The 21,033-nt window shown below is 33.7% G+C and overlaps 1 protein-coding gene across 1 annotated transcript in view; it reads right to left on the reverse strand.

Moving 5' to 3' along the window:
- Positions 1-18,688, reverse strand: part of LOC118204118 (transport and Golgi organization 2 homolog) — a 37,727-nt gene extending 19,039 nt beyond the window's left edge. Inside the window, exons 1-3 of the mRNA XM_085813422.1 lie at positions 18,453-18,688; positions 18,130-18,271; positions 7,903-8,028 (exon numbers count right to left, since the gene is read on the reverse strand). Of these exons, the coding sequence (XP_085669548.1) occupies positions 7,903-8,028; positions 18,130-18,271 (268 nt within the window). The 5' untranslated portion in view covers positions 18,453-18,688. The remainder of the gene's footprint in view (positions 1-7,902; positions 8,029-18,129; positions 18,272-18,452) is intronic.
- Between the last annotated feature and the right edge of the window lie 2,345 nt (positions 18,689-21,033).

The raw sequence follows: 21,033 nt of genomic DNA on the forward strand, positions 1-21,033 counted from the left end.
TAGACAATTCATTGGCAAAATAAATATTCCATTGATTACAAAAAATAATTAATATTGTAAAATTGATAATTAATTGCTTCCAGATATGAAGCTATACCATGTAGTAAAGAAGAAATCATATAAAATATATATATAAGGGATAAAAAGTGCAAAAATTATTTATTTTTTAATTCAATAATACTCTCATCTAAATAATTATATTTTTATGTAAAAAATGCTGCATTAAAAATAAAACACAAGAATACAAAACTTCTTCACCAGTTGTCCTCAGAAGGTATATAGTAAATCCTTGCCGAATGTGAGGATTATGTCATTAACATATTTCATGTATGGCATAATCGTGTTCCGTGTGCAAGTTAAATTTTCTATGGAAAAAAAATGTGTTAAACCCTAATTCAGATTAAGAAAATATGCATAATGTTTGCATTTAAAAGAAAAAAATAAAACATACGTTTATTGAAAGGACTTTTTTTGGGGGGCGGGGGCGGGGAGTGATTAAAGCATCTCTCAAAGTTTCATGGTAACAGAAAGTTATCTAATGCTCAAATGCTTTTCATTTATGCAGATGATGATTGCAAAATTGGACAATTTTTTTTTTTTTTTTTAAACAATTAATCTAACTTTTTTAAGTCTGAGAGGCACTTTATTTTCTTTATTATCACTGCTTTCATTTTTGGCTAGTTTATGAGATCATCAAATTCTTCATCTTAAAATTCCTTCACTGCTAACTGCATTTGAAATTCATATGTTTCTTGGCTTTACTTTCAATCGATGAAAATCCTTTAAAATTGTTCATAACTTCTCGCAAGAGCTCATACCAGCAAGCATTCAGTGTTGATGAAGGAATGCTAATTTGCATATGAATGAAGTCTACCAAGTTCTAGTTAAATAGAAACAATTAAGATTATGCATATAAGTGAAATTGCTTTCCACAAATCCACATTCAGCAAAGGTTTACTGTAATATGTATAAAGTTGCTTGAAAAATTAAAAAATTTTAATGCTGGCTTCCAAGACATTGAAAATTTGGATGTGCCAGCATGTCTAGAACTGCTAACTGCATTATATTTGATCTTGAAATTATGATGTATAAAGACCTGATTACATTGAAGGAAGATGTCCTATTCAAAACATATGTGTATGCTAATTTTTGGAATTCAGTCATCTAGAAGAAATATCCCAAAATATAAGTTATTACCAAAGAACATTACTGATGTTCCCCTCTTCTTTCCTAGTAGAAGTCAATAATTTACTACAGAAGACAAGAAACAGGTTGAATACTTTTTGAACAAAGAGATTTAAGAATTAAGTCGAGTAGTTTTATGCTGAATATTAAAAGAATTGTATCAACATGTCAAGTACAGCCATCACAATGATTAAAATTGAACTTTTCCTCAATTACAATTTTCAATTTCGTTTCTGAAAACCTGTTCTAATTTGTAAATTAAAAACATTAATAATGTAAAAAGTAATTAAATATAAAGTTAATAAACCATTTTTATCAAAACGTTTCTTCATATTCTTAATCTAATTGTTATCTCCAAGTTATTACATGCAGTTATTTGTATCACAATGACACTGTATGCTGTATACTACAGAGAAAAATGTAAGGTGGTCGATGAAGAAAAACATTCCTTTAAAAGGCAGTGGTGGTGGGGGGGAAAGGATTTTGGAATTCCTTGATTCAAGGCTCAGTAACACATTACATATAGTGAGTGGATAATTGAATATTTCAGATTGATTGTCCGATTATTTCAGATTGATTAAAATTGAACTTTTGCTCAATTACAATTTTCAGTTTCGTTTCTGAAAACCTGCTCTAATTTGTAAATTAAAAACATTAATAATGTAAAAAGTAATTAAATATAAAGTTAATAAACCATTTTTATCAAAACGTTTCTTCATATTCTTAATCTAATTGTTATCTCAAAGTTATTACATGCAGTTATTTGTATCACAATGACACTGTATGCTGTTTACTACAGAGAAAAATGTAAGGTGGTCGATGAAGAAAAACATTCCCTGAAAGACAGTGGTGGAAAAAAAAAAAAAAAAAAAAAAAAAAAAAAAACCCACAATATTTTGGGATTTCTTGATTCAAGGCTCAGTAACACATTACATAGTGAGTGGATAATTGAATATTTCAGATTGATTGTCTGCTGTATGTCATAAATTGATATAAAAACTCAACCTTACAATTATTTATTGAGTAACCGGTTATTCAATAAATTTCATAAACATACAATATATATAACAGCACTGAATTAAATCAAGTAAAAGATATAGGAAGAGAATAAAACAGAGTTATAATACAGTGCAGCACAGTATGCATCTGTCAGTGGCAGAGGCTTTGGGCACCTTATAGGTGACAGTCAACTTTTGCCAAAGTTTTATCCCAATTTTCAAGGAGAATCTGAGAGATGGATCCAAGGATCCTCCCATCCCTTACCACCAAACTCTAGAGGACTTTCATTTGCCATGTATTTTAAATGCCTCCATACTGCAAAGAAACTACACACTTACAAACATTCAGTCTTCTAGAACATAGGCCCTAAGATAAGATAGCAAACATTGCTAGCCATTCATACTGTGCAAAAATTTCATTCAATAAGAAACAAAAATAACAAAGGCATCCCATAAACATTTATTAAAATAAAGAGACGCACTCTTCGCCAGTTGTCACTCTCAGCCCATGTGGCTTCAGCAGAAATGTTTCAGAAATTTAGAGACACACAAGTGAACCCCATGATCATCAATGAAGTCCTTCTAATGCCAGTTCAGATTTAGAGACTAATTTACAAGATGACTCATTTTACTTTTTATAACTTTAGTTTTAAATATTGTTGTATCATAAATTATAATACGATGTTTAGCTTAAGAGAGCTTCTCCTGACGCATGCGCCGTTCGTGTTTATCTGCGCGGTGAATGATGACGTAACTGTTTATTACGTATGTATGTATATCATTCTTACTTCTTCGCCTTTTTTCTCTGCTGTACGCAACTATGTTTAAGTTAATTTCTGTCATTAAAAATGTTCATTGATATTACAATCTATTTAGGCTTATTTATTTCTTCAATGGCTATGGGCCCAGGAATGTTTCAACTGTGCCTAATTAGCAAAATACTTATTTTAAAATGAACATTTTGAAGTTTTCAAGCATTGAACTCTTAAGCCTAATTCAGTGCAAGAACTGTTACGTCTAATCAACGGTAAGAACTGATCAGCGTTCAGTTAAGCCTATTTTTATAGCGCTCAATCTTGTTTTTTTGGCTGTGAGAGACTGTATTACATTATGTCGCATTTGACTACTATAGAAAAGCTCGGAAAAGATAATTTTGACAGTTGGAAATTACAAATAGAAGCAGTATTGATTAAAAACGACCACTGGGATTATGTAACCGGTAAAGTGCTAAAACCTGCTGAAGGAACCGAAGACGAAAAGAAATGGCTCCAAGCTGATCAAAAAGCTCGCGCAGATATAATTCTTGCAATTAATCCTAGTGAACTGTGTCATATAAAGCATTGTGTGACATCAAATGCTGTGTGGAATAAACTCAAAGCCGTATATGAATCGAAAGGACCTACAAAGAAGGCTACATTATTAAAACAGCTTTTATTTAGAAAAATGGTGGAAAGCGAAACGATGTCTGAACATTTGAATAATTTCTTCGAAATAGTTGATAAGCTTAAACAAATGGAAATTGACATAGCTGATGATTTATTATCGATTCTTCTGCTCTATAGTATTCCAGAAAATTTTGAAAATTTTAGATGCGCCATCGAATCAAGAGATCAGTTACCTAGTCTCGAATCTTTGAAAATCAAAATGTTAGAAGAATGGGAAGCAAGAAAAGGGAAAACGTCTCAAGATTCATAGAATGCATACTATACTGATTATAAAAGAAGAAATCAAGAACAGAAGAAAAATGAAAAATGGAAGGTAAATTCAAACAAAAATTTTCCAGCTGAAAGAAATTTTCGAAATTTGAAGTGTAATTACTGCTCGAAAATTGGGCACAAGGCATCTGAATGCAGAAAGAAAATAGCTGATAGAAAATATGCGCAATCAAATAAGGGAAATCAAGGTTCTCTGATGGCTTCTAATTATGAAGAGCAGATTAGTTTAGCAGTAAACAATGCTTATCAGAAGACCTCCTCATGGTGCTTAGATAGTGGCTGTACATCTCACATGTGCAATGACAGAAGGTTATTTTCAGAATTTCACCCTCGAACGAATTCAACCATAAAGTTAGCAGTTGACAAAACAGCAAAAATTACAGGAATTGGAACTGTCCTTGTAACATTACCTAACGGAAATAAGACAATTAAACTTGCGCTCAAAAATGTGTATATGTTCCGGAATTAAAATGTAATTTGCTGTCAACATCTAAAGCTACCGCAAATAATCGTTCAGTGATTTTTACAGAACGACATGCTAGAATAATAGAACCAAATGGATCTATACTAGTGCAGGCTATTCGTCATGGTGATCTTTATTATATACATCCAAGCACTGAAACTGCTGCAATAGCACAGGTAAGTGATTTTGTAAAGTGGCATCTTAAATTAGGTCATTTAAATGAGTCTGATTTGAAAAGACTTAAGTCTGATAACATGGTTAGAAATTTAAATTTTAATAACACTGAATCTCTAAAAGACTGCAAAGTCTGTATCAGAGGTAAACAAACTGTGCAACCTTTTCAAAAAGAATCAAAATTTCAAAGTGATGAATTACTGTACTTGATTCACTCAGATTTGTGTGGATCTATGAGAGTCCCATCCCATGCTGGTTCGCGTTATTTTGTTACTTTCATAGACGACAAATCGAGTTATGTCGAAGTCAGTTTTCTTAAAACTAAAGATGAAGTGAAAAATGCATTCATTAAATACAAAGCTGCGGTCGAAAATCGTCTAGGAAAGAAAATAAAAATCCTTCGGACTGACAACGGTCTCGAATATCGCGGAGAATTTAATAAATATATTCAAGAATGCGGGATTAAGCGAGAATTCTCTCCACCAATGACTCCTCAACAGAATTCGAGAGCTGAACGCATGAACCGCTCTTTAACTGAAATGGCCAGATGTTTGTTACTACAAAGTAATCTTCCCCAATCCTTTTGGGCTGAAGCCTTGAACTGTGCTGTTTATATTCGTAATCGTTGCCCAAATCGAAGCCTGGGAATAAACAAAACACCTTATGAGTTATTTTTTGGCATCAAGCCAACTGTATCTCACTTCAAAGTACTCGGACAGAAATGTTTTGTACTTAATAAAAGGTCTAAAGGGAAATTCGATCCTCCATCAGAAGAACATATATTTGTAGGATACTCAAATGAATCGAAAGCATACAGGCTGTGGAATAAAAATTCCAGAAAAATCGTTATAAGCCGAGATGTTAGATTCATTGATGAATTTGAAAACTGTACTAATTATGATAAAGATTTAGAAGTTTTATTTCTCGAAAATATTCCTGATAAAAAGAAGGAAAAACCTCTGAATGTAAATCAAATATCGGCTGATGAAATAACAGAAGACCCCTCAAATATGGCAGAAGCATCTGCTGAATCATCTGATAATGAAGATTCTGATTCCGAAGCACTACCTGAAATGCAGATTAAAAGGGGGGCAGGTCGTCCAAAGAAAGTCAAGACTGAGAAGCCAGGAAGACCAAAAAAGGAGTACCACAATATAAACATAGAAAAGGAAGAAGCACAAATTGCTGAAGAAGATACAAATCCGACATTAGAAGAAGCATTAAATGGAAGTTATGCTGAAGAATGGCATAAGGCTATGCAAAGTGAGTATGAAGCACTTGTTAAAAATGGTGCATGGAAATTAGTAAAGCGACCACACAACAAAAAGGTAATAGGATGTCGCTGGGTTCTTAGAACGAAATATAATGCAAATGGAACAGTTCAAAAGAGAAAAGCTCGATTGGTTGCTAGAGGATTTGCACAGGAACCTGGAATTGATTTTAATGAAACCTTTGCTCCAGTAGCCAAAGCAAGTTCTATAAGAACTGTTATTGCATACAGTGCTGAACAAGACCTTATGTTATATCAACTAGATTTTGTTATGGCTTATGTTAACGGAGATTTAAAAGAAGAAATTTTCATGGAACAAGCTAAAGGTTTTGAAGACCAAAATAATCCTGATTATGTTTATGCTTTGCAAAAGTCTCTTTATGGTTTGAAACAAAGTGGACGACAGTGATATGAAAAATGAGACAAAGAACTCAAAAACTTTGGATTACAACCATTACGATCAGATAAGTGTGTATACAGGATGAAAACATCTCAAGGTGAGTTAGTTCTAATTTTATATGTTGATGACTTAATAATAGCAACAAATAGCTGTGATTTATATGCTGAACTTAAAGGTTATCTTTCTAAAGAATTTCATGTTAAAGATTTAGGCAAACTTCATTATTGTCTTGGAATAGAATTTAATCAAGATGTAAATAATAATTCTATTAGTTTATCTCAGCAGAAATATGTTGATAATATTCTACGAAGGTTTAATATGCAAGATGCAAAACCAGTAGCAACTCCTTTAGATCCTACTGTAAAATTAAGTAAAGAAATGTGTCCTTCTGAAACTGAAAAGGAAGAAATGAACAATGCACCTTGTTCGCCGTCTAATTGGTTCGCTTATGTATCTTTCTGTGTTTACTAGGCCGGATATTACATATGCCATCAGTCACCTGAGCCAATTTAATAACAATCCTGGAAAATTACACTGGTTGGCTGCAAAGCGCATTCTTCGATACTTAAAAGGAACTAAAAATTATTGTTTAAAATTTCGAAAGACTGGAAAAGCACTTATTGGATATACCGATGCCGACTGGGCGTCTGATGTTAATACTAGAAAATCGTATACAGGTTACCTATTCAAGTTAGCTGGAAATCCGATAACATGGGAATCACGAAAGCAACAAACTGTTGCATTATCAAGTACTGAAGCAGAGTACATCAGTCTTTCAGAAAGTGCCAAAGAAGCAGTTTATTTACGTCATTTTCTTAAAGAATTAAATTTTACTGCTGATTATCCAACCATTATATATTGTGATAATCAAGGTGCACAGAAGCTTATGAAAAATGCTGTTTATCACTCACGCACTAAACACATAGATATTAGACATCATTTCATTCGTGAAATTTATGAAAGAAATGAAATAGACGTTAAATATGTGCCAACAGAGAAAATGCCTGCTGATGTACTGACAAAAACATTGACTGCTTCGAAACATTCTAAGTGCTGTAAATTAATTGGAATAACTATAAATGATTAATGTTTATTTTTTTTTCAGCCGCCAAACGTCGAAAGGGGGATTGTTGTATCATAAATTATAATACGACGTTTAGCTTAAGAGAGCTTCTCCTGACGCATGCGCCGTTCGCGTTTATCCGCGCAGTGAATGATGACGTAACTGTTTATTACGTATGTATGTATATGTATATCATTCTTACTTCTTCGCCTTTTTTCTCTGCTGTACGCAACTATGTTTAAGTTAATTTCTGTCATTAAAAATGTTCATTGATATTACAATCTATTTAGGCTTATTTATTTCTTCAAATATTCATTTACTTTGACATTTTACTAAGAAATACATTCAATAAACTGAAATATGAAGAATGTTACTAAATTTTAGATAGTCTAAACTACTGAGGAAAAAATATTGTACTTTCACACATTCACTTGCAATGCACATTTCCTTAGTTTCAATTACATAAGTATTTGTTTTCTCTAATAACTAAAAACTTACAGCAGGAATCATAATTGATTATTATGGTATTAAGGAATACAATAGTTATGATGAAATAAACAAATTAATACACTGTAATTTTCTCTCCTTTGATATTTCAAGAAATGAGAATTCAGAACAAATATTTTGATTTTACCTCTGCCTTTCTTATCAGGGAGTATTTCATTATCAGGCTGCAGGATATTCAATAATGCACCAATCTTTCCATTTTTCTTCATAGCAAGCCATGTACCACCTTCTTTTCCAGGTTCTACATCCATACCTATAATACATCAAGGGAAAAATTCTAAAAAACTTCGTTTCATGCATCATTTGTTTAAAATAAACAAAAGGAAACAGAATCAAAAAGATATAGATAAGGGAACTGAGGAATAATGCAAAAATAAATATAAACATCAAACATATTCAGAAAGGCATTTATATGCATATTCATATTTGTGCGAGTATACACACATACACTGACTACCAATAAGTATTTGGACACCTGTGATAGAAAAGAAAAACTAACTTTATTCAAAATCAATAGTTGGTAGAGCCTCCACGAGAGGTAATTACAGCATGGACCCTCAGGGGCATACTTTATACAAGTCTTTGTATGACAGCTAGTGGTATTTTCTTCCACTCGGCTTGGAGAAGACAGAGAAGTTCCTTCACCGATTTTGCACGGGTAGTGCACCCCAGAATTTGGTGATGCAACGCGTTCCAGAGGTTCTCGATAGGGTTCAGGTTTGGACTCTGGGCAGACCAGTCCATTCGATGAACTCCATTGGCTCCATACCAAGCCTTGGTTAACGTCGAAACATGACAACTGGCATTGTCGTCCTGAAAGTAAAAGGGGTCCAACCCGTAAAACTGCCACAACGTAGGAAGCACATTGTCATCCAAAATAGTGCAGTAGGCATCGGAGTTGAGCTTACCATGAATGGGGACCAAGGGTCCTAGCCCATACCAGGAGAAACACCTCCAGACCATAATTCCACCTCCGCCGAACTTGATTGTTGGCACAATGCATTCGGGCAGGAGACGTTCTCCAGCTAGATGCCAGACCCAGATCCTGCCATTTGAACGGTAAAGGGTGAACCTTGATTCGTCACTCCAAAGAACCCGTTTCCACTGATCTACTGTCCAATTTCGATGTGCTTTGCACCACATTAAACGAGCAGCGTGTCGGACTTTGTGATCAAAGGCTTATGGGCAGCAACACGACCATGAAAACCAAGGAGATGTGCTTCTTTACAGATGGTATTCATTGAAAAACAATACTCCCGGATGCCTGTTGAAGCTTCTCGCAGATGGGGGCCATCGGTTAGGTGCGGTTCTTCCGAATTTCTCTGGACAGCACTCGTCGGTCTCTATCTCCCACTTTCGTTGGTCTGCCGACTCGGGGCACATTCCGACAATCACCGCTCCCTTTCCACTTCTTAATCACATAGGCCACTGTCGATTTTGAGTACTTCAGATCGCTAGATATGTCCCTTAAGGATCGGCCACATTTGTGATACCCGATAATTATACCTTTCTCGAAATCAGAGAGCACCGAACTGCGAGGCATTTCAGTGCTCTCTAAAGCCGATGCTGTTTCCTACACGATATATACCGGCGTAGTCCCTGACGTACCTTAGGACCGCAGATATCGTCATTTTCATAGGTGTCCATATACTTATTGGCAGTCAGTGTATACATGTACACTGCGCAAAAAAAAATGGGACATTTCTATATCTCCCGTTCTACTGGGCCGATTCACAAAATTCAAATTGCGTTTTCCATGACTCGGAAGCGCAACTTAGGATATATATTAGATTTATATATGGCACTATTCTAACATAGGTATTTTGACACAAAATCCAACTTTTTCTGAAATAACATACCAATTTTTTTACATATTTCGGTTCTATGACTCAAATTATGTCTAAATATTAAATTTTGTAAAACTTGGTGAGAAATTTATGGATAGATTCAAAACTTTATATTGGTGCTTTTTTTCAGTTTGCACCAAGATTAGTTGACTTGGCGAACTTTTTAATATATGGCAACATATTTTCCTTTTCCTTTTTACATTGTGCGTGAGAGGAAAAATAGTTACAACGTTCTTTCTTTCAAATAATGTTCTTTATGTTGTATTTTTATGTTATTATTTTAAATATATTTTTTTGTTTTTTGAATTTCATTTTAATTGTTTAAGTTGCATGGTTTCTTTCCAATAACTGTTTTCAAAATTTTTATTTACCCATTCAAACTGCATAGTTTAAATAAAAGGTGCATTTATTTTTGGTACAACTCCGATATACGCCCTAATTTCACCAAATGTGGTGATATGTCTTCTGCGCTGGTTTTTGGCGCGATTGCGTGTTGCATGGCAACCCTGTCGGCGTTAAAAAATTTTTCGCTGGAGCTCGTTGGTTTGTGTCATGCTCTGTGTCTGAGAAGATAGGGGGAAAAGATAAAATGTTGGAAGTTGTTTAATTGAAGTTTGGCAAAAGGAAATATCATCGTGGTCATCCTGTTGAGGGACAGTGGGTATTTGGAGGTGTGGAAAGAGGGTCTGGTAGATTATTTTCAGTGGCTGTGCATGATAGAAATAGGGTAATAGTATGAATTTTCTGGATAGTGTGTCTGGCTGTCATATAAATACGTGATTACGTGGCAGTATGTTAAAGGCGTTATGAAATTGGTATTTCTGCTGTTCGAAAAAGCATTAATTCATGGTAAGTGCATTTTATTTTATTCTTGTTCTTATTTTGTAGAATGTTACGTTCATTGTTTATTTAGTAGGAATTTCTGTCATTATTGTTGTTTTTTAAAATTATTTGAAATTTATTTTAGTTTATTTTGTTGATTAGTGCGTAGTGTCTAGATTGTGCAATTGGTAGATGTTTTTTAAAGTTGAAACAGAATGCTGTGTACATGGTATTCTTTGCAATTTATTGTTGTTATGTTAATTTATTAAAGCGAGGTGTGTGTAGTTTGTAGATTCGTTTGTTGCCTAGATTTTGCAATTTGTAGCTGTTTTTTGAAGTTAAAACATATCGCTGTGTACATGGTATTTTTGGAAATTTATTGTTGTTATGTTAATTTATTAAAGCGAGGTGTGTGTAGTTCGTAGGTTCGTTTGTTGCCTAGATTGTGCCATTCGTAGATGTTTTTTGAAGTTAAAACATATTGCTGTGTACATGAATTCTAGTCAAATGTTTTGGGTTAGAAACTTTACGTTTTTGCTATCTAAATTTTTTGTTTTTGTTTCGGACTTGTAGCTTAAATTGTGTGTTCAAAACGTGGTTTTTGCATGCGCGAAAACGGCATTTTTGGAAACATTTTAGGCTTAAGGTTCGAAATGTAGACAAAAAATTTAGATAATAATAATGGCAGCATGGAGTTGGTGAGAAATTTGGCGACTTGAGGACGCATATCAGAGTACTTCCTTATTTATTTTTCAAATAGTTTTCTTTATAATTTTTTTTGGTCATACGAGGGCAATCCCAAAAAAAAGGTCTCCTATATTTTTAGATATACAAAGAACCGTTTAATTTCTATAATTGCTACATCACTTTAAAGATTGAAGAATGCTTTATTTTTCAACATAATCGCCATTTCGGTCGATGCATTTTTGTAGACGCTGTGGCAGTTTTATAATGCCCATGTCATACCAGCTTGCCGCCATGCCCTTCAGGAAGCGTTGAACCTTCTTCTGGAAACCTCAGGAACCAAAATGCAGAGAACATCTTTACGCATGAGTTCCTCAACTTTTGCGACTGTCTCGTCGGCAATTGATGGCCTCCCGCTCCTTTCTTCGTCATGAATTTCAGTACGACCGGCTGTAAACTCTCTACACTACTTGTGAACGTTTTTGACATCCATGCATGACTGTCCATACACTTCCGTCAATAGGCGGTGAATTTCATCCGGTTTAATGCCTTTTGCGTTCAAAAATTGAATAACTGCGTGCTTTTCGCACTTGGCGGTAACGTTTATCGGGAGCTCCATTTCGAATGGCTGCCAAGCCAAGACTGAGCATCCGAGCGAAGCGCCTGCGTGCTTATGTGGTAGCGGAGAAGGCACCACTCACAATAGTGTTGCCAACAACCGTATTAAAACTTTCTCTACGCCCCGAAAAAATAGGAGACCTTTTTTTTTGGGATTGCCCTTGTAATTGTTATTTTAGGTAATTTTTAAATTTTTAGACTATTTTTATTTGTTTGTGTTGAAGTGTCTTTTCAGATAATTATTTAAAAATTTTCTATTTATTCATTCGAAATGAGTATTTTAAATATATTTATTAATATAAATTTTCTAGAATTTTATTTTATTTATTTGAATTGCGTTTCTTTCGAAAGAATACTTTGTGACTCAGACTACGATGCGTTTGAAAACTGCATATATTAAAAGAGAAAATACCATAAAGCACAGTTAACACACCTTTCAATGTCCTTTTCAGAAAAGATATATAAATAAGAGAGATATATATCTGACATTTTAATTTAGAATGACTGTATACATTGCTTTGAACAGTTTGATAAGTTTGCCCATTCTTTTACACAATTTTATCATCCTATATTTAATTTCTTAAAATGTTATTGGTATTTTAGTCAAATATTTTATTTTGCTCTTTTTTTTTTTCAGGCACTCTGCAAGTATATTAAAAAGCATCCAACTTTTCAAAACATCTTGGTATTTCTAACATTAATTTGAAATAAATGTATCACCTTCCATTTCAAAAGGCCCCACATTTGGCCGAGTGGTGAATACTGTAGTTCGCTCCGGGGTTCGGATCCCGGAGAACGGGCTGGTTGCATGGGCGTTTTCATGGTTTTCTCATGTGTAACGTGTATACAAGCTGGTTTCGCTTAGAAAGTTCTTCACAAATGCATCCCTCCTTTAAAGTAGATAGCCCGACTTTGACGTAACTTAATAATCCTAATCAATCCATTTCATCAGTATTTAGTCAGAGCCTTTATAAGTCTTTACAGGCTAAGCATTTTGAAGGCATCAGATGAAAGGAAAGACTGGTTTCATCAGGAAAACGTCTTTAGCTGATATCTATATATGTCACTGGATAAATTCCTTTAAATAATTCAACTGAGAAATCATGTGATGTGTGATGTTCTGTTTATGACACAATATTACGTTCTACGAAGTAATTTAAATTTAAACAACCATATAGTTGAAAACCAGTTGCTCTTCACTTTAATCTGCAATGATATCATATTTGTCTTTTTCGTTAGCACAAACTTAGTTGCTGCTATTTGGTGGTGTACATGTCCAAGTGTTTTCTCTTTAACACACAACTTCCCTGAAGTAGATTCCCCTTTAAATTTTTGCTTCTCCCTAATTTCCTTCTACATTTGTTTTCAGCGCTGACACAAGAAAATTAAGATTTTTAGATAGTTACACTTCCATAAAGTTTGCATTCTTGTCAATTTTTTAAAAAATATCAGTAGCATTAAATGAGTTTCAGCTGAAGACAGCTTCTAGACATTTTAACTATAAGTAAAGCAAAGTTCAAAGGATAAATATTTGAATTAAAAGGTTTTTGTTAAATAAATAAATAAAAAAAAAAAAAAAAAAAAAAAAAAAAAAAAACACTCCAGCACTTATCCTATATTACCGCGTAACCCGATTCTTATATCGGGTGCAAAAAATCTTAATCATATTAAAGCCTAAAAATTTCTATATCAAAGAAGATGCTTTTTATATAATCTACAACACGAGAGAAAATTACTACTTAAAACATTCTTTCTAAGAGGATTAATGCAAAAATTTATGTTTATATATATGTTTTTTTTTTTTTTTTTAAAGCTAGGACATGAATCAAAGTGTCAACGTCTTGTTTGCTTGTGAAAATAGACACAACCTTGTGAAAATAGACATCAAACAAACTTTTGTCAGTTTTAGACAATTCAATTTAAATGAAGTGAAGTGGCAGACGATAACACGACGAAGGTGAAAATTTACTGTTACAAATATTTAAAAAAAGAGGAAAAAAGAAAGAAATTTTAAAAAAGCTAAAAATTTTAATAATACCACCTGTAATTTAAAAAACAGTTTTTCATATAGTATTAATAAATATTTATTATGCATCATAAATTTAAAAAGGTTAAAAAATTCATATAATTAATTCTGTCTAAAAATTTATTTGAAATTTAAGGTTAAATATAGCTGTGGCAATTCACTATAACAAAATCCATAACCCACATTTGCTGTTATTATCGCTCAAAAAAAGATGCCAAATTTGAAACCGCACAAATATGTAAATTCGTGTATATCTTAGAAAATTTTGAATAAAAAGTCTAATTTTTTGCAGGTATGCTTAAAAGTACAACTACTTTAAGATGATGATAAAAATTTTGGTAAAAGTATAGTTTAGGGTACCCCTTGGCAAAATTTGGCAGTACATAGATACCGATTTTGTGCAATTCTTTGACTAGTTATTTTGGCTTTGCGATGCGACGATTTTTGGCACAAAGCCAAAATTACATGACAAACAATTGCACAAACTCAGTATCCATGTAACACATCGACTTATTTTCACTTAAAAAAAAATTCCTGAATTGCACAAAAATGGCATTGCGCACTCCTTTGACTTTATCCATGTACACGTCAACCTATTTTCACTTAAAAAAAAAAATCCCAGAATTGCACAAACTTGCATTGTGCACTCCCTTTACTTTGTCCATGTACACATCGATATATTTTCACTTAAAAAGTCTAAGAAGCACAAAATTCTACAATATAGGCAAACAAAAAATACATAATCTCAATAAAATAAATTTTAAATGACTTTTTTCAAACCAGGTACTCTTTCTGATCTAATGCTTCGCATAGTGACCATCTGAACCTTTCTTCCTACAAACCCATTCAAATCCTTCTAAACGGTTTTTACGTTCGACTAAACGCATATCCTTCCTACATACAGGACACTTATAATGGCTACTAAGTAAACCTTCATTTACACACCAGTCAATTAAAGCTCTTTTTCCCTTTCGCTCCAAATCATACACAAACTTCAAATTAATCTTACTATATTCAGCCATTCTACCGTCTAAAGAATCAAACCAACACACACCACAAAAACGCTTACAAAACATTCCATGATTGAAAATTTCCTAGAATCATGCACCCGATTACTTCCCAATAGGGTTTTCATAACATTCAACTACTCAGGGTAACATAAATTAAACAACAACTTGGCGATAAATCAAACAACAACTTCGCCATAATACAAGAGGTACCTTAAAGTCTACTCTACCCAAAATTTTATAGGTTATAATTCAAAAATATATAAAAAATATTTAAAAATACAAATTTTAAAATTAAATCATAAAAAATGGGTGAATTTTATTTGGAATGAACCTAAATTTCGAAATGTGTATGGAAGAATAAAAAAAGTTTAATAAAAATGAGATATTAATAAATATATACCAAATTCGGTTAATCTTTGGAATATGGTAACAGGTAGTTTGGCGACATTTTGGTAAGGCGATAAAGGTTGCTAGCTAGGACTTTAGCAGTGTACATGGATATAGTCAAGAGTGTGCGCAATGACATTTTTGTGCAATTCTGGGATGTTTTTTTAAGTGAAAATAGGTCGATGTGTACATGGATGATACCGTGTATGTGCAATTCGTAAAAACGCGGCAAGCAGTGGGCGATTCTGCACTTTGTCTGAATTTCACACCTAATCTTCGTAATGATCAAGCACTTTTATTCCATAAAAGTTCTAGCATAAGCGTAATTTGGCTAGCAGATTGTTGGAAAAGTTGAGTTAAAAAAAAAAAAAAAAAAAAAAAAAAAGCCTTTACTTCGTGAAAACAAAATGGCGTCCAAACAAAAACTAGCAGGTTGCTGTAGCAGGATTGGTCGCCAAATTTTCGCCGAGTTACCATAATCCAAAGATTAACCCCAAATTAAATTAATATTGAGGAGCTAAAATTTTGAGAGCTAATTTTTTAAAAACTACTCATGCGAATTTTACAAAACTTGGTAGTCTGGCATAATTTGAGTAATAAAATCGAAATATGGAAAAAATGGCATCTTATTTAAAAAAACGTTCGATTTTGTATAAAAATACCTATGTTAGAATGATGCTATATATAAATCTAATATATACCCTAAGTCACGCTTTCGAGACATGAAGAACGCAATTTGAATTTCATCAATCGGCACAGCAGAACGGGACATATACAACTGTCCCATTTTTTTTCGCAGTGTACATATATATAATACAGGACGTCTATAATTAAAAAGCCCTATTTCAAGCTGCCTACAAATGAAACCAATGATCAGGAAATTGTGAAATTTTATGGTGGACATAACAAAGGGATAAAAACTTCTTTCAGCAAAAAAAAAAAAAAAAAAAAAAAAAAAAAAAAAAAAAAAATTAGTTACAAATAGCATCACCAAAGACCATTATATTAATAAATTACACATTTAGCCACATCTTTAATATAGTTTTATAATTTTACAAATTTTGTTACAAAAAACATGGTCTACATGACGGCTATCATTTTTTGCTACCATTTGAAATCACAAAATGGCATGTTACACGTTTGACCAAAGTGTGCGCTGGGAAATCTTCAGTACGTAGTGTCAAATACTGACTTTTAGATCAGGTAAAGTTCTTGGATTGTCACGATTTACTACATGTTTCAAATATCATCAAATATAAAAATTGCATGGATTCAGGTCTGGGGATCAGGGAGGCTACATACTATGAAAATACTGGCTAATGACACATTGTTCTGTAAAATGACATTTAAGAACATTTGTAACATACTGTGCAATGTATGGAGGAACTCCACGTTGCATAAAGATTATGTGTGCAAGTCATTGACGTGCTTACAGGGACAGAATACTTTCGTTCTCTAATAGCGATGCATATCGCTGCCCGATGATCGAGCATGTCACTGGGCCTGCAGAACTTAACTTCTCGAAGAAGTATGGGCTGAGAATAAATGACGTAGAAAATCCACACCATACTGTCACTTTTGTGAATACAAAACAAAAGCTTTAAGACAGGGCATGGATTTTCCGATTCCCAAATTTGGCAGTTGTGAGTATTTATTGCACCATCCAAATGAAAATGTGCTTTGTCTGTCCAGAGGATATTCAAAAGCCATTCTGAATGAACCTCAAAGCAAGCAAGAAACTGAAGTGAGAGCCAGAGTCGAGTGTCAAAATGACATGGAAGCAACCGCTGCATTAGTCAAGTTTATAAGGGTAATATCGGAGGATATTCCACAAGATTTTACAGACAGAATGTGATCTATCCAGCACCTTTGTTACATGCCAGACACTTGTGCTATACTGAAATTTTCAGGCTGTGTCCTCTATGGCCTGAAGCGCAACCTCTTGTACTGCTTCTGCAGAAGCAGGTTTTCTTCCTCACCCAGGACAAACAGAAAACAATCCTCTTTTTTCAAATTTCGTTATCATTTTCCTAAGGTTATTAACAATCAATAGAGTGCCCTTCAAGGTGTGAGATTTCAGTAGAGCAACTATTGTGAAATTACTGTTTTGCTAAAACAATTTCACTAACAAAGCCCGATCTGAGGCGGAACTGAGCTAAATCACACTGTCACCTGGATGGTGCTCAAGGCTATTGCCAACAGTAGGTGTATTCTGGTGCTCATTGCCATGACGAATTTTGTGGGCTTGGGCTGACTACATCAGACAAGTGAGCACAGGCAACAACAACAAAAATCTTAATATTCAGCAGCTTTTGCTCAGGCATGTGGCTCGGTGCAGAATTGTGGCCCTTGACGAAGGTAGATGAATGTTTATAGTAATTCTCACTGGAATTTCTACAATGGGAAATTAAAAATAAGAAAAGTAGGAAAAAATATTAACTCTGTGTGCTAGCAAGAAAAAGTTTTTCAAAGAAATTCCATTTCTTTATCACAGTGACTTTCAAAATGTGAAAATTCATCAAGACAAAGCAACATCTCTTATTTCATAACACACCACTGTATTCCTTGAAAAAAATCAAAACACGTTCATGTATTGCATTTATTCCTTTTCAATGTATTCCTGCAAAGTCTCTGGTTTTTCATCTATGGACTATTGTCTATGGACTATTTTCATCTATGGACTATTTTCATCTATCTTCAAAAGAGCTCTTCCTAAGTGCAAACCTACCAGAATTGATGGACTCCAGAAACTCATTATAACTTATCATACAGAATAATCTTCATATTTATCAGATAAAGTATAGTCAGCAAGTTTTAAAAAATTAATAAACTCTCATCTCCTATTTGGTTAAGTTTTAAAATTACAAATATTAAGAATTAACATGTAAACAAACTATCTTACTTGATGTGTAAGCAATTTTGAGTGATACAATTAACGCGTATTTTATCCCTATACATACCACCTATGACATCTGGATATGCAGTCCAAAATTCAGCAAGTTTTGTAGGGCGATTGTATGTTTCATCTCGCACATTAACCAATATTAAATAAAATTCATCATCTTTAGCATCAGGGTTAATGGAAAAGAGCAGCAAACACATCTGCAAAACAATATTTCGAATAAAGAAGTGATTTCGACAAAAATGTAAGATTCAATGTAACTTCAAGATTCAATAAAAACTTGTGTAATGATAAAACATAACATCATGTATAATATTCAATAAGTATATTAGTAATATCAAAACCCAAACTATTAACACATGAAAAAAATCGACACTTCACATTTCCTTTTTGATGAAACGAAAGCACACATCAAACTGCAATCTCTGTAGCAATCTTCTTTTGAGCAAGAAGAAAGGAGGTGAGAACTGCAATCTCGTCTGCTTTTAAATCAGGTTCAAGATCGGTTGCCATTTCGGAATCAAATAATGCAAGAAATAACCGCACACATCTCAAGGTTTCTAAAATATCCTAAAAATTTACTGATCTTAAATATACCAACTTCGAATCTACACCAACTCTACTGGTGTTAACACATCAATTAAACGGCCCTCTACCTTCACATAGCAAACATAAAAAACTTCAAAAAGACCTGGGTGAAGAAAATCATTCTTGCGGCAAATGAAAGCTCACCTGAGTAGAAAATTTTGGTGTAGGTGCAACAGATCTCGAGAGACGTTCGATCAAAGTTAACATGGATTTTACACGAGGAGAGGTTTCTCAGATGCATATAACACAGGATGAAGAGATTTTTATGGAATCATAGTGCTCCTCAAGCCAAATATTTCATATATTTTCGATTTTTAATAAGTATCATAGTTGATAGGTAATTTGGGTCAAAGATCGAGGGGGGAAAAAAAAAAAATAAAAAAAATAAAAAATAAAAAAATAATTAAAAAAAAAAAATAAAGACACCTCCTGACCATAATTTCAGCAACTCAATAATATTTCTAGATGAAACTGATCCGAAAACACCTTTGATCAAAGTTGGCATACGTTTAACATTATGAGCGAGAGCACACGTGCAAATAAATGGAACATGACCGTTTTTTAAAATGATAGTGGATTTTACGTGAAACTTGACGTTGCAAACCGTTTTTTGAGAAGCATCCTAGGTCTCAAAAGGTGCAGAGAAACGCTCAATATTGCTTGGGATACCCAAACGCAACTTCGGTTCTAATTTAGGTGGGAACAATTTTTTTTTTTTTCAAATAGCAGAGCGTCTCAAGCAAAATATTTTGTATATTTCGTTTTTTTTAATAAGTACCACAGTTTCGATTAACAATCGATGAAAGATCGAGAAAAACGCTTAAAAATCGCAACGCCCGTTCTGTTGTAGGAGTCTAGTCTGAACACCGGTCGAGATCGATGTCGGAAAACCAGTCGGGATTCTCTTTCCACTCGACAGCAGACGGGAGAACTGTGCTGCTTGAAGAGCTGTGCATTTATTCCGTATACGGTGTAATAACAAACCTCGGAATGGCCTTCAAAAATAATAAATGAAAGGCCAACCTTGTTCATTTTGCCATTGTAAAGATAACCATATGAGGAAGAGCTAGATGAGGAAGATCAGGGAAGGGGGACAATTCCATTTATGCAATCGGTTGCCAGTGTCTCGAAAATATTATACTTATATTCAATTTCAAAATCAATAGGCGGAACTCCTGCAAGAACAAAAGTAGCCTCATAGCTTAAGGTTCTATAACCACTAATAATACGAAGAATTCTGCGTTGAATCTTTCTCACACACAGATCGTATTTTATTCTCGAGTGTCAAGATGCAGAAACATCTTTTTACTCGACTTCTGATAAAGAACGGGAAATTTCTTATGTTAACCTTCTTTGTAAGAACATGTCCCTAAGCAAGACAGCCGTACGAAATGAAAGGTACAATACACTGCTTATACATCAGTTTCTTAACATCGTAGCTTACTCCAAAAGTAGTTTTGGCGATTCGGTGAAAGTCATTAATAATTTTTTCACATTTAGCAGAAATTAATTAAGGTTCCTTTTTCGATGTTAATTTTGGGTCAAGAAAAACACCAAGATACTTAACATTTTCTATAAATTTCAAAGAAGACTCATTGAATATCAAAGGAGTAATATTTTGTTCATTAAACTTTCTGGGAACAATCATAGCTTTGCTTTTTGAAGGATTGGAAGTGAGTTTATGAGAAATCGCTCAAAGCGAGACAAAATATAGCACTTCTTGTACTCTCAAAAGAATGTTATTCAAAATCTTTCAGTAGAAAATTAAGAATAAGTTATCTGAAAAAGCAATTTTTAAACAACCGTTGAGATGACTTAAACGATCATTTATTATTATGTTCCAAGGAATAGGTCTGGACACAGAACCTTGAGGACAGCCTGTTTCTAGAAAATAAACCTTAGCTTCTGTCCCAAGCTGAAGCTCAGCGGTCCTCCCATTCAAGAAGCTTTTAAGCAGGTTATAGATATTATGTGGTATACCAGCAGCTTTTAGAATTTTTAAGATAGATGGCCACCAAGCATTATCAAAAGCCCCTTTGAAATCCAGAAAAATAAAAACTGTTGTAAACTTCATTTTCTTTCCATACTGCAAGATAGAAATCAAAACAACCCGAGCCCTCTTCCATTGGGGAGGAAAAATTCCTAATTGTAAACAAAGGTTGAAAAGGCTGTGCAAAAAAGTGCTATCCACTGCAATTTCATTGAAAAGAGAGTCTAGCCCAGGTGATTTGTTCTTTTTGAAATTTTTTAATAACATGTTAACTTCTGAAGTAGAGAACTGACAGTCCGTTTGACAGGTATTTTGACATTAAACCGGAATTTTTTTCCTGAAATGGAACACTATTTTTTTTCATATTTCAATTCTACGACTAAA

Source organism: Stegodyphus dumicola, chromosome 1, assembly GCF_044657685.1.
Source record: "Stegodyphus dumicola isolate Sdum_Otavi_A_Nest chromosome 1, ASM4465768v1".
Taxonomy (NCBI): domain Eukaryota; kingdom Metazoa; phylum Arthropoda; class Arachnida; order Araneae; family Eresidae; genus Stegodyphus; species Stegodyphus dumicola.